The sequence below is a fragment of the Xiphophorus hellerii genome, chromosome 9, assembly GCF_003331165.1.
Source record: "Xiphophorus hellerii strain 12219 chromosome 9, Xiphophorus_hellerii-4.1, whole genome shotgun sequence".
In the NCBI taxonomy this organism is placed as follows: domain Eukaryota; kingdom Metazoa; phylum Chordata; class Actinopteri; order Cyprinodontiformes; family Poeciliidae; genus Xiphophorus; species Xiphophorus hellerii.
In genome coordinates, this window is record NC_045680.1 from 6,322,447 (window position 1) to 6,337,874 (window position 15,428).

General features: G+C 34.8%; 1 protein-coding gene across 1 annotated transcript; it reads right to left on the reverse strand.

Annotated features, from left to right (window-relative positions):
• Positions 1-250: 250 nt before the first annotated feature.
• slc35e1 (solute carrier family 35 member E1) lies at positions 251-15,407 on the reverse strand. Its single transcript, XM_032571759.1, has 6 exons — positions 15,007-15,407; positions 11,220-11,290; positions 6,638-6,775; positions 5,742-5,867; positions 5,400-5,645; positions 251-3,984 (listed from the first exon to the last, which is right to left on the reverse strand). Exons 1-6 carry the CDS (start codon positions 15,332-15,334, stop codon positions 3,760-3,762), a joined length of 1,134 nt encoding a protein of 377 aa, XP_032427650.1. The 5' UTR covers positions 15,335-15,407; the 3' UTR covers positions 251-3,759.
• Between the last annotated feature and the right edge of the window lie 21 nt (positions 15,408-15,428).

Consider the following 15,428-nt stretch of genomic DNA (forward strand, 5'->3'; position numbering starts at 1 on the left):
TTGTTTTATTCTTTATTTTTAAAAGTTTTTCTGCTTAATTTAGATCAGATTTTACAGCACCATGTCCTGGATGACATCATCAATTGTTAGCTAGCTGTGCTAATTCTACTCAAATCTAAGTTTGACCGTATATGGAAGAAATATCTCATTAAAATCAGACATTCATTTTTAAAATATGAAATTTATCATTGACTTTATATCCTGTGCAGTTATGTATTGTGTTTGTATGTATTATTTAAGACATTAGGCCTTTTTAGTATTTCAGAATTGATTTATTCTCCCCAACATTTAAAAATATTTACCAAACATAAGCGGACAAGACTGTGCATTGCAGCACCTCTGTACAGTTTGTACCATGACACCATAAATAAAAATCTATAAACATAGTTTACATACAAATGCTATTTCGAGACCCATTAAAGACAACAAAAATAATCAGTATACAACTTTTACAAAGAGATATCCCCTTATTACTCTTTATCCTTTACAGCCCAGTGAAAAAAGCTTTACAGAGCGCCAAAAAATGCTTTTACAGTTTCCATGTAGGTTTATATACATAAAGAAAATAACAATACAGTTTGTTTTTTTTTACATCTCAGCAACCTGCAATAAAGGCCTTCATTCTGTGATGCACCAACACAAAATGTTAAAAACATGAAGAAAATAAACTAATCAGCATTTTGCCATCGTACTCAGAATAATTTCTTTCAAATTAATCTTCTTCACATCCAAAATTTTTAATGTAATTAAACATTTACAATTTGATAACTGATGAACACTCTTGGTTTTGTTGAGTTTGGTCAGACTAATTGCCACATTTTGACATTTTTAAACTGTTGTATAATATTATTTTATGAAACGTCCGTTCTAGTTCTCTCTGGACATAATTAACCACATCTTAATACCTAGATTATGTGCTCTGTATGGTCAAACTGATTTATTACTGATCCTGAAAAAGGTGAAATTGTTGCAAAGACAGAATGCTGGAGGTACTTTGAGGCACCAGTGTTGAGGAGCTAAAAGTAAATTTTCAATAAGGATGAAATCTGGCATATCAAAAAAATGTAGGACGCTGAAGCACAACAGAATATTTAATTATTTGCTGGTTGTATTCTTTGAAGTCATAAGTGCTAATTTGGTCAAATTATGACTCGATTCAGACATGATTCTTGATGCTCTGAAAGTCTATACTTTAATTTTAAACAATTAGGATTTAGTAAATTGAACAAAACATCGGCTTAAATGTGAAACATCAACAGAGATGTCATTACAGATATTCTTTTTTGCCTGGCGTTTCTGTACAACTGGCCAATCATATAGTTTTTCTAAACAGCTTGTAAGAACTACATTACCCATGAATCCTTACTGAATGCTTCTTTCCACTTCAGTCTGTTGTCATTCATTTAACAGACGGAAGAATAAATGAAAACAAATATCTGAGGAAACACAGAAAAATCAGCAAAAATATAAACTAAAGAAAATGTCTGTACCTCAGAGTTTTATGAAACATCAGCTTTCCTGACACTACAGTCCTTAAGAATGATCGATATTAAAGGTGAATGTCAATAAATTAAAATATAAAACAAAAAATTATTTCATTTTAATAAAAAAGCTCAATTCATGAAAAGATTCATTACACGCAGAATCATTTTGGTTAATTTAGTAGATTTTGGTTTTCCACCAAAACCCAAAATTCAATGTTTTAGAAAATTAGACCAATTAAAAACTCAATTCAGAAATGTTTTATAATAGTTTAATTTATTAAGATCCACCTGTACAGACTAATTTAAAGAGCAAAAGTTAATTTTTTATGGATGGCGAGTCATTTGGGTGACTAATATCTGCACAGAGTTCAATAAACAACTCTTGACAAAAATCCCATTTTGTTGATTTAAAATGTGCAAAATTGATGCTGACTACAGTAGAAAAAATTAAGTAACATAAAACATCCTAAAGCAGCTTTAGTTCAGGATTTAAAGAAAAAATAAAACCAACTGTGGTGTTAACAAATTCCAATAACCTATAAAAACGAAAAACGCGGTAATACTTTAAATTATTTTCTGTATCCATAACCGTTAAAATTTAGTTTCCATTCTTTATGTTTGCTAAACCAAAAGGCACATCACAGAGCCTTTCTAGAAACTGGTGATCTACGTTTTACAACGACACATCTGGACAACAAGTTGTGACATCTTTGCTCAACAGGGGGACAGAACAGATGTGTGAGAGGTCACTGACCTTTGGCCTCACTCTCCACTTAAAGCTGTAAATGCGCTGCGTTCTCAAGCATCCCTTTATGATCGATCAGCAGAGTTTTGCTCTTTATTTCAAATGTAGCTCAAACTCTTCTGGTTGTGGGAATATTTAAAAGCATCAACGTTTGCCCAGAAACAGTGAAAAACAAACAGAACACCTTATTTTTATTATTATTATTATTAGGTATTTTTCTTCATCAGGCACTTGTATGAATGACGCTGGAGGCATAAATCAAATGGAGTTAACTTCTCGTACCTTCAGCCTTTCAGAAACTCAAGTTTGTTAAAGATACACTTTACTCTAAATGCTCCACATTATTTAGAAAATATTTTTGGACCAAACTTTAGTATTTTCCTAAAGGCAGGTTTATAAAGAACTAATTCAGAGCATAAAATACCCCACAAAAATGATCAGAAACTAAAACGTCTTTTTCTAAACAACAAATCATCTGAAATTCAACACACCTGGCTTCTTTTTTGACCTGAACAGATAATCATCTTAACCAGGAATTAGGGGACAGAAGAGAAAAGCATCATCTGTTGAAAACAAGATTTAAATCCAGGAAACTAAAACCCATATTTAGACCAAAAACACCTTAAATGTTCATGTGAAACCAAACTGCTCCAGTCTCCAACTGGACTGTACATGGCTCATTTTAACAACGTGAACGTAGCTTAGCTTAAATCATAATGAGAACTGACACTAAAGTATAATCTGCCTCCATTTTTTAAGGTATATTCACTGAAGACAGTTTGTTTCTCCTCATAAAACAAATGCCTCAGGAAGAAAAACAACAACCCTAAAGATAAAAATCCAAGTTGGTTACCGATGCAACACGACAGATTTTGGGTGTTGGTTGAAAGTTTACAGATTAGACATGGAACGATCAATCTGTCAGGGATTAGCTATGTCTATTTTCCTTCATCAGCTCCGAGAAAATGAATCAAAACTAAGGACTCCCAACAGTATATATATTATTATGCACTTTTTTGAGTTTAGTAGAAATCTGCAGCAGTCTGCAGCTTCAGATGAAAGTTTGAAGTTGGAGACTTCAGATAATTCCCAACAGATTATTCTATCTGTTGGGAATAATCTTCTTTTTTTTTTTTTTTTAGAGATTTTAGAGACTGATTGCTGCATCTCTCTTTCTAATGACAAACAGCGGCTACTTGTGGAAGACAAACTAGACGTTTTCAAACTGCGGCACGTTGTTGTGTCTGAATATTGTGGCTCAATCTCTCGTCAAAATGTCTGAAGCTGCTGATTTTGTTTCCCCGACAGTCATCAGCATCTTAATAAATAAAAACGAGCAGCAAGGCTGTAAAAAAAACATGCCGTCTAAACATGGAGGGATGCGGGAGAGGAAACTTCTCTGGCATGTCACAATCGGCTCGTCTCTTTTGTTTTCTTTTTTTTTTAAATCCGCGACAAAGAGCACTTGCCTTCAGTCTCAGTCTGGAGCAGGAGGGAGAACCTGCTTCTGCGAGGCCCGAGCGTCTCGAGTTACACCACGAACTGGTGGTTGCTGCTGTGGTTTGCCGTGTAGGCCTGCCGGCTGTACTGGAAATGGTCGGTCAGAACGTTGTTCCAGTTCTGCTGCTGTTCGGAGCCGTAGAAAGGCCCCGACCCGTTCGCCTGCGTCTTCTCCAGCATCGGGTTGTCAAAGGACAGGAGGTCCTGCGTGCTGGTGGGCAGCTTCTTCTTCTGCTTGTTGGCGTCGTACTTAGCCTGACGAGGAAGGAAAAAATGGGAAAGTTTAAATAAAATCATTTCTTATAAAGCCAGTCTGTGCTAAACTGAAACTAAATAACCTGGGAGAATCATGGAAGAATAAATAACATCAAAGCAGGGCTGGACGATGCGGTTTAAAAATTACATTTCTGATTTTTTCAAAACAGATCCGATTTTAGTCGTTTTACAGAAGAAATTGCAAATTTTTTTCCACCCTTACTTGGACATTAAGCATTACATGACTAATAAGCAATTCATAATAAATTAATTTCCATTCTGATTAATATTTTTTGAAGGAAAATTCTGTTTACAGAGACATCATAATCAATTTTTTATGGTTATGGTTCTGTGTGGGTTTTTCTGTTTTATTTATTGTTTTTGGTTGCCTTTTATGTTGGTTATTTAAAATATCTTACAGTTCCAGTAACATATTTTTATTTCAGTCATCCCTGTGATTTGTACAGTGGCCATTCTATGATAAATTCTGTTTAATTATGAGAATATGGTCATAATATTATCAGAATAAAGAAGCCACTTTACCAGAAAAAATGTCTTAAAATTGAGAGAAAGAAGTTGTTTTAATGAGAAAAAAAGCTTCTAAAGTTATCAGGATCTGACATGAGAACCTGAGTTTGTGTTTGTTCTTCGAAACAGAGTTGGTCGTTTATGCAATCGTTTCAAAATCCTGCTACTGATGATAATTTGATGCTGATGTGTTGAAAGATGAAGCATTTCATTATCTTCAAACTGAGACCAAAGCATAACTTCACATGATGCTCAACCTTTTAATTAGTTTTTTTTTTCATGTTGCAGTTCTCATAAAACTACTACTTCATTCTCCTAATAGATTGACTTTGTTTTTGTAACAATACATAAATAAAAAAGTCATAGTCTGGCTCTAATATTCAAAGCCAAATAAACAGAAGCTTTAAAAGATGCTGGGGAAACAAGATGGCGGCTCTGGGCGCACTGACATCTGAACTATGGAAACACAAGGAGTTCATTGATGGGAAAAAAAATTGTATCTTCAAAGGAGAAAATTCAATTTAAGATCAATTTATTGCCCAACCCTACTGGGAAGTATTGAGTGTTAGGATGAAATCTTTAAATCGTTCACCTTAATAGGAGTTTAATCTTTGCATTTGAAAGTTATTCCTCTAAATTTTTAAGTTTTCTTAAACATTATAAAATGTCCCCACCACTATTATGAGCTTTAGCATCTCAGAAACTAAAGAAATACTCTTAATGTAGATTCTCTAAGGAAGCTAAATGTCCGCTAAACAGGGCGGACGTGTGAAACGTTAAATATTACATTGATTATACATGATGTAGAGGTAGGTTATTGATAATATTGTTATTGAATATGACTGAATGAGATGCACCTGTACGACTCTACAGTGGGAAAGACTCACCTTGTTATAGAGGAAGACTCCGAGAATGGCCGTCATCATACCCAGCACGTTGGTGAGCGTGACCGGGTTGCGCAACATTAGCAAAGATATACTGATGACCATGATCCTCTTGGTGGCGTTGGCGACGGCGTAGCTGAGAGGGCTGACGAGGTTCAGAATACTGAAAGCGATGACGTTCTGGGCAAAATTACAGAAGCCGCTGATGAGGAGGAGGAAGAAGGTGCCGGTCCATCCCGAAATATCCGACTGAAAGGGAGGCAGAGACTCAGGCACACTCTGTTTTAGGTTCATTTTATGATTAACTACAAAAAAATAAAAATAAATTCTAGCATTGTTACTCACCAGATCCCCATTCACAAGAAACACAGAGAAATCCACCAGAACCCAGGTGGGAACCATGAAGAACATGGCGTTGAAGCCCAGGACGTTCAGGAGCCTCAGATGATGCACACCTGTGTCACGCAGCACCTTCAACACAGAGGAGGAAAAGAAAAAAAACTCTTTAAAAAGAATAAAAAAATTAATAAAACCCAAAACTGCTTTAGTAAACAGCATGTAGCTATGATGTTGCATCTGAAATCCTCCATATTTTACAGTGATAAAGCACAAAACCTTACCAAATATTTTGTCTAGTTATTACTACACACTTGAAAAAACAAAACTAACTTACAAATAACTTTTCAGCAAGACAAAGGAGCTTGTTTTAGGTCAGTAATTCCTTAATATTGGTAAAAACAAGTGCAGGTTCCACAAGCAAATTATTTCACTTATAACAGGACAATCTCCCATGTTATATGAGAAAAAATCCACCAGTGCAACCGTTTCTTTTTCATCATTATTAAGGATTTACTGACCTAAACCAATCTCCTGTGTTTTGCTGAAAAGTAACTTTTAGGTAAGTTTTACTTCAAGTGATTGAAGATGTTTGCATAAGAAAATAGACAAAAAAAATTAAATAAAATTGTGTTTTCAATTCAAAAATACTTTAACCCTTCATTAATCCCAAAAGGACATTAAATTAAATTTGCAGTTACAAACGGGACTAGTTGAAATGCTCATATCATCCCTTTAACTTAACTTTTAAATGAGAATAAAACTCTCTCACATTTCAACTGTGAACTAATGAAAGCAACCAAATGTCAAAATATTACCAAAAAGAGTTTAAAAACGGATTCTTTCTGTTTCAGCTGAACCTGAGTGTTGATTTAATCTTCATGCTGAATGTGAAGAAGCCTGACCTTTTTGGAGAAGATGTTCTGCAGAGAGAAGCAGAGCGTGGCGGCGAGAGCGCTGATTAATCCCGAAACGTCAAAGGAAAGCTCGGTGATGGTGGCCAGCAGCACGCCACCGATGATCGGGATGAGCGACACGTAGACCTGCAAAACCAAATCGGGTCGAAGGAAAGAGTCAAGATCTAAACATAAATCAACAACAACCACTTCCTGTGCTAACCCATGTTTCATTTCCTACTGCAGGTGTTCAGGATTTCTCAGTTACTCCAATAAATTATGCTTGAACAAAATGGTTCTGATAATAATTTTGATTTCTTTGTTGTTTTTTACAACTGAACAGTTTAATTTGTAATGATTATGCCATGGTTAAATGAACATCTGAATATTGTGAATTATAGGCTTGTCATGATAAATTTTGCTGGACGATGAATTGTTCCAACTATTATTGCAATAAACGATAATATTGTTGCTTTAAGACCATTTTCAAGTAATGTACTGGTAACGGCATAATAATGCAAATTTGCCCTCTCAAAGACCAAAATAAAGTTCTTTACAAAACTTTTTATTTTTGTAAAGAATACTTCACCTTGGAATTGTAATATATTTAAAATATCCAACATAAAACGCAACCAAAAACAATAAACAGGAAAAAACCCACACAACCATAAACAAAATTTTCCTTCATAAAATATGAATCAGAATGGAAATTAATTTATTTCCATTCCAAATCATTATCAATTATTATTTATAATAATTGCTTATTATCAATAAGCAATTGTAATGTAATGCTTAATGTCCAAGTAAGGGTGGAAAAACCCAATAAAATATTTCTTAGAACCAAACAAAGATTTCTAATAATATTACACTAATTTAAATTTTAAAAATACATATAACAAAAACAGTAACTGCAATGAATCAGTTCAAATTAAACATTTTGGAAAACCTGTTTTTCAAATCCTTCGGAGAATCTTTTTTCTGACCAGAAGTTTAATTAATATTGTTTGCTGTATTGATCAAATTTATGGAAAACATCTTACCAGATTTCCGATTATCGTCTTTCTACCATATCACAACAACTTGAACAACTTCATGCATAATCTCAGTGGGTTAAACTTTAAAGATTAGGATATGTGCAAGGCCATTAAAATTGTCATTCAAGACAAAAACAACTTCAGTTAGCTTTTTTAATTTGTTCACAACATATTTTATTTATTTTATTACACACCAACTCTTTTCGCAGAACATGTGGGACAAATGATTGCTGCCAAATAAAAAAGGGAAAAAAATACTGAATGAGATTAAAAATGTTTTATTTAAAATGTGAATGGAAAAAGAAATAAAATGACTAAATCCTAAATACGTACAGATACTTCTTCATCAGGTCTTGTTTTTCAAGATAATTTAGACTGAATACTAAAATTAATTAATTAAAGACTGTTTATTACCTTCCAGAGACAGTAAATTAATCAAAACAACAACTGCATCTCCACTGAAACGAGCCAGAAAATGAAGAGGCATTTTTATACATCAACTGTAATCGGGAAATGAATTTCTTTTAAACAATTTTTCATAATCCATGCAATGCTTGTGATGAATGTTAGAGAATAAGAAGCACAGAAACCCAAACAAATTTTTCCATCCACCAGGGACGACACCTCACCGGTGGAAACCATCATTACAGACACCAGATCATTTGCATAGTCCTGAGAATGGCTCATGAGAGACGAGCTTTGTTTTTTATGAGATGCACCTGTCACTAAACTCAGCCTGAAACTGAGAAAACACAGATTTAATAAAAAAGAAAAGCTAAGTAACGCAGTGTTATTTATTGATTGCAAAACAGTCAGTAACAGTGTCTTTATGCAGTTGTAAAGTCTAGTTTGATGAAGGCAGACAGTTGTGTCTTATTTGATGCTGTCAACAAATTCACAGATTAATTTTGTTAACATCTGGAACAAAAAGCGAAAAAGGTTAAAATCTGAATGTTTACTGCTGACAGAGATTCTTTCACATGAACAGAAATGTAAAGAAAGGTAAACTCCTTTCCCCTGTTGGTGAAAAAACTTTGTCTCAGCGCTGAACTGCAAAGTAAACATAACACCCTGATGTCAGACACATAAATCTATTTCCTGTTTAACACGCAGAAATGTTCCTTCATCAGAATGGGAAACTGAGGAGCATCTCAGAGCTGACAAATATCAGCTTCATTTCAACTGCAGAGCTAGAAGTCAGAGGAAAATGGTCAACTTAGTTAAAAACTGTGTAAAGATGCTTTGTGTTTAAAGTACAAGTAAAGAAATACAACAGCAATGCAAAAACACAAAATCTTACCAAGTATTTATGGTCTAATTTGTACTGCAAATATGTCAGTACACTTGAAATAAGACAAAACTAACTCATAAGTACCTTTTCAGCAAGATATAGGCGCTTGTTTTTAGAAAACAATTTATTAATATTGGTGAAAACGTATTAGTTCCTCTGGCAGATTATTTCACTTATAACACATGAAAAATGTGTTGTTATAAGTGAAATAATCTGCCAGAGAAACTAATACTTTTTCATTAACACTGAGGAATAATGGACTTGAAACAAGATGCTATATCTTGCTATAAAGCTAATTGAAAGTTAATTTTGTCTTATGTCAAGAGTACCAAGATATTTACAATAAAAATAAGTAAGATTTTGTGTTTCTGCAGTGAAAAACTAAGTTTATTTGGAGGTTAGGAGTAAAACAGGATTATTTGTTTTTAAATATATTTGATGATCACGCAATTTGACTGCAGAAAGAGCCGGCTGGCCTTTAAACAGTCACTGGTTGCCGTGGTTACCCACTGTTTTACCATTAGCCAGCATGCTGTCACAGTACAGAGAACCAGGAAATGACTCAAACACATATCTTTAAGGCTTTTTGCTGTGCCATGTGAGAAAAATCAGTAAACAAAGATATGATCTAAAGCACTACACACCAAACGAATGAAAGAACGGCTGGAAATGATGAGAAATAAGAGCCTGATTTTAGTCAGCAGTGTGGAAACGTTCCAGTTTCAAGTGATCTGGAACTGGAACGACAAAACAGTTTCACAGAGATCACTCATTTCCCATCTGGATTGTGAGTGAAATACTGATTACATTTGAATATTTTGAAAATCTGAGTGCTTTAGTTTTATGTGTACATTGGAGGGAAAAGTTATTATACCACTGGTCTTTTGCTTTTAGATCTTAGGGATTTTTTTTTTTACAAGCATTTTGTTTAAAAAAATGTCAGCAGAAAACATTCACCTCATATAGGAAGATTTAAAGGTTTTTCTCAGTCAAAGGTCAGTGAATAACAGTTTGGTTATTGATAAACTATTGATTTTATGTGACTCTCAGCCTTGTCTGCAAAGTGGCGAAATAACTGATGGGTGTAAATGTGGATAAAAACACAAATATTTAAAATAATCTTGATTTCATTACATTGTGCCACAGAGAAGCAACTTTAAAACTTTTGGATTGTTTCATCTGATCCAATTAAATGTCACTTTTCATGTGAATACAAGTTTGAAGCTGAAATCCTAAAATAACTAACTCTTTATGGTTTTATTTATACGTTATATATGTTACAATGAATTCAGTTTGTGTGTTAGCCTTTTCTATAATAAATAAAAACACAAGATGGGGCACACAGGATGGGAAAAATAAGCTTTTATAAGCTTATTTTCTTTATGGACTTCTTTATGGACTATCTACCTTTAGTAGTTCCAGCATAAAAAATGAATAAATCAAAGCTAATAAATCTCCTAACTCCATACAGGCCGTAGAGAGTTAGGGGTCTTCTGTATGTTATGTTATTTTCACTCTGTGGTCTGTTTTAACCACCAGTTTGGATGCTGCAACAAGTTGTGGTCACTGAACAATTTTTATCTATTTTTTTTCTAAAAAGGGAACGATCGGGAGTGTGCTGTGGTGGCGTAGGGGATAGCGCAACCCACGTTTGGAGGCCTTGAGTCCTCGACGCGGCTGTCGTGGGTTCGATTCCCGGACCCGGCGATATTTGCCGCATGTCTTCCCTCCTCTTCTTCCCCCTTTCCTGTCGGCCTACTTTCATATAAGGGACACTAGAGCCCACAAAAGACCCCCTTGAGGGGTAAAAAAAAAAAAAAGGTTACGATCTACTTGACAAAAAACAGAAAAATCCCTCCAGGCTTAAATGCAGTGTGGTGCGAGAGTCCAAATATCACATTGATTTAACATCGGCTTTCCTCGTCTACAAAGATTTATTCACATCTACAACAGTTCTAATGATATTTACGATGATATCCTGAAGTGTGTTGGTAAAGCTGAACTACTGGTTCATTTAGCACAAATTCTTCACTGTCTTTACTTTCTTTAGAGAATCAACCTACATAAAGCCTCCTAAATGTCAGATATAGAATGCAGGAGCTGATGTGGATGACCCCTGACCCCCTGGAGAATGCCAGCGACAGAAGATTCGGCAGGCGGCTGTAACATGAGATGCAACAGAGGCACAGCAGGCTCGCTGTGCCACATCACCGCTGCCGAGTCGCGGCCTGAAACAGAGCAGAACTTGTGCTGCGGACCTACTCACCTTTGTAGTTTGCTTCTCCCTCATTATAATTCTCGACAGCAGCACCACCCATATCGGCATTGTGGCTTTGACTGTGAAAGAGACAAAGGAGGGAAAATGGGACGGTGTCAGTTTTAAAAACAATAAGAACTGTGGTTCTGCAGCAAGGAGTGAATGAACCGATTACGTCTGAGCTGTAAAAAGTTAATGGCAGGTCAGAGCTGGGTGCACATCTCTGTCAAATAACACACGTCGTTCACTAAGTCACGCCTTGACAGCGGTGCGTCATGTTCACACCGACTGAGAAGAATAAATAAATCCTAAACAATGAAGAACAACCAGATTCACTGCATAGTTATTATAATAGGAATTAGGACTATATATATTAAAATAATACTAGTCAAATATTGAAAATAAGGTGCAGACAAGATATCAGGGGCTAATTTGTGATCTGCAGGTAGTGTATTGATCATAAAAAAATTATTTTTATAATAAGAATTTGGATTTATTGTCGCAAAAAATACAGTTAATGTAAAAAAACCCAGAGTAAATTGATATTTTTACTACTTGCTCTACAGTTTTCTCCATTAGAGCAAAAGTATATCAATAAATTCAAAAATATGATTAAATAAAGCCTCTATGTTCAGCTTAGTAATATAAAACATTTCTTAAAGTAGCTAATGTTTGTGGCGCTATGAATGCTTTGCCATGCAGTTACCGTAAAAAAGTAATAAACAGTTCTTTATCATAATTTTTATTGTTATCATAATTGAACTATAAAATATTGTGATGAAATTATAAGTCCGTATCGTCATAAGATCTCATATGATAAGAGTCGACCAGCTGAAACAGGGATCACAAAACAGTCAGTGGAATAGAGATGCACTAATTAATCAGCCAGAAATAAAAATTATGATAGTTAAATCTCTAATGGAAAGACACTGTAACATAAAATCTCCAGAAATAATACACAACTACCTGAAATCAAATATAGAATTTTAACATTGTTATGTTAACCTCCATAATAAATCAACATACTTAAATAGATGAATGTCATAATAAACAATTGTTAATTGCACAGGACATTTCTCAGAAGATAGAAATAGATGGAGAAAAATTGACAACACAAGCGGAGATGGAAATAAATGGACTCTGAACTGTATGAATGGATTGAAAAAAGAAGATAATCTACAGTTAATAAAAATATTTTGAAGGTTGTACCTTCAAAAATAAGAAAACGACTCTCAATAACAAATACATGCACAACTATGTCATTATTGCTACTGCTTCATAAATGCTTTTATAACCTTGGAAACTATCTGTGGTTTTTCTGCCTAAAGATGTAGCTTAAAACAGATTATCTGATAAATTATTTGTTGCACTGACAGACTTAAATTGTGTACTTTTCATGTTAAATAATTTGTATTAGGGGGACAGGAAAAAAGGCTGTCACACATTTGTCACAGTATGAGTGTGGAATATGGCTCCATGTTAAATAATAAAGTTACCATTCTATGCAATAAAATATCTATCAATCGGACCGACTCCATAACCTCATCCCATTTACAGATGCTCCTCAATAAATTAGAATATCATCAAAAAGGTTAAATTAATACATATTAGACATTTCTCAAATTTTATTCTATCAATATGATTAATATTTTAGTTACCGTACTAAGAAAATCTCAAAAGGCAATTAAGAAACGGTGTTTAATACGGAAATGTTAAGGCCATGAGATCCTTCCTCCCCACATCATTAACAAACAAAAAGACTCTTTTAAGATACTTGGATGATGTGAGTTACAATAACATTTAATTTCCCTTTGGAACAATTAAAATTATTCTGAATTAAACTGAACAAGAAGCAACATCAGAGGGAGGCCCAAAGTCTTTATTCAGACTAAAGTAAAATTTGCATTTTATTTTGAAAAGTAAAGGTACAGGGTCTGAAGAAAAAATAGAGGTGCACATTTTGATGGCTAACTTAAAAACTTAAACAATAAAGTATTGAAAGACATACTTTTCATCACACTAGCATTTCTGTACTAAAAATTATTTTTATTGGTGTGATGTAATTTTTTAGCCTTTGTTAGCTGTGAACTGTAGAAATTTGCAGAAACAGACACTTGATACATATTAATCTATGTGTAATAGATCTACAACATGCAGGGTTTTCCCCCAGTGTACTATAAGCCTGGTGGGCCACCAGGCTTTACTTGTACCCCCACCAGGCTAAGTACTGCTTTTTTTTTTGTCTTTTTAAAATGTTTGCATTTTTTAAGACTTTATAGTTGGTGTTCAGGTATTAGTCTTCCAATCTTTCAATAACACATGATTATCAAGTGATATTTTCAAATTTCCTGTCAACTTTAAATATTTTTTAACTCTAAAACATGACAGGCTGCTGAATAAATGACTGCTGAGCGCCCCAACCACAGGGCTTAGCAAGTTTCCTGGGGGACACCGTGAACATGTATGAAATTCTGGATTTGAATTGGATGGACAAATATATGATAGTATTAAAGATGTAAAATGCTATAGAGTAATTGGAATACTGAGATACTTACTGATGGTAAGTATTTCACACTTATCATCACTTCCTGCTTGCTGGTTATCAAGTTGGCCAGCTTGTTAACAAAAATATGCAAATATTGCTCCAGGGGTTGATGGACTATATCTGACTGCAGAGGCAATTAACATTTAACAAAATAAAAATAATACTAATTTAATCAGAGGTGGGCAATGTACTCAAAAAATGTACTCATGTAAGAGTAACACTGCTTCAATATATATTTTTACTAAAGTCAAAAGTGGCCATCCAAAAAGAATAAAGTAGTTGGTAAAAAAAAAGCTACTAAAGTATTGATCAAAACATCTTAAAGTTTATAAATAATTTCAGATGCACAAACATATAGAGTTATGTGCAAATTCTGGTATTTTAAAGACTAAATAGAAAAAATTACAGCAACATAATTACAAATCAGCAAAATTCAGGCAGAGAAAACTATTTTTCTAATCTTTTATTTTCAATATCAAACTTACAACACTAACGTACAAGGTAAATATACCTTTCACAGACAATATATAATGTTTACGGTGTCTTTTTGATCTACAAATGGCTCTATAGATAGAAAATAACAGAACAAAGTTTGTGTTTAAACAAGAAATCTTCTTATAAACTGTAGGTTTGTGCCTACAGTTTTCTGTTTCTTTTTTGGTCAACAACCAAAAAATCATGTTTGTTTGTTAAAACATGGTTGTTCTTCCTTTAGTAAATTACTCAAGAGTAAAACTTAATATACAGAAGCAAAAGTAAAAAGTGCGGTGTAGTTAAGCTACTCCTAAAAGAAATATTTTCTCCAAGAAAGTTACTTAAGTAAAAGTAACTAGTTTATACCCGCCTCTGGATTTAATGTGTCATTTTACCAGTGAATCGGGTTATTTTCAGGATCACTACTGTAACATATGCACCCAGTTGCCCTGAGTTTAAAACTGAAGAAGCACACTACTCCTCCCCCTTGACGTATTTCAGCTTTAATTCAGTTGGCTAGCAAGCTAACAGCTGGTATTTTACGTATAAAATACAAAAGTACAGTCAAAGGCTGCATTTTAAAAATAATTAGTGAAATAAAAGCTTTTCTGTTTGGGATCTACGTGACGCTGCGGTCTGCCAGACTCTTTAAATGCCCTTGTCGGCAGTTGGCCAGCCGTTAGCCGCAAAGCTAGTATCAGCTGACGGTAGAGACACATCATCAAGTTGCCCCGGATAACAGGTTCCGGCTGGTCGGATTTAACATTTTATACTCACCTGTGTGTGCGTACGAAACTGGCACCTTCCATATGCTGAAGTGAGCCGAAACGGACGCGAAGTATTTTCCGAAAGCCAAAGGGAGGATGTACCACCGGTAGTACCTGCTAGGCAGTTCAGTTTTGGGGACTCCCCATGCTCTCAGCAGCGGCGGGAGGAAGACGACAACAGAGATGATGTGGAACAGAGAGACCGTGACGGGATACGGGAATCCGTTGAGGATTATCTTGTTAATAATGTTGCCCCCGGAGCTCACCGTGTACCAAAACACACACAGGACAACTATCCGAATCCCTTCCCCGACCGGGGTCCGCGCCACCGCAGCCATCTTTCTGCGCGGAGTGACGAGTCACCACCGGTGTGTTTAGTCGTACCGGGGCGCAGTGAGCTCCGTCAGACCGTGAATGAATGAAGCGTTCTCC

Coding starts and splice junctions, on each gene's coding strand:
- slc35e1 (XM_032571759.1), bottom strand. CDS start 15,334: ATGGCTGCGGTGGCGCGGACCCCGGTCGGGGAAGGGATTCGGATAGTT. Junction 6,776..11,219: donor GGGAGAAGCAAACTACAAAG/GTGAGTAGGTCC, acceptor TTGGTTTTGCAG/GTCTACGTGTCGCTCATCCC. Junction 5,868..6,637: donor AGAACATCTTCTCCAAAAAG/GTCAGGCTTCTT, acceptor TCTGTGTTGAAG/GTGCTGCGTGACACAGGTGT.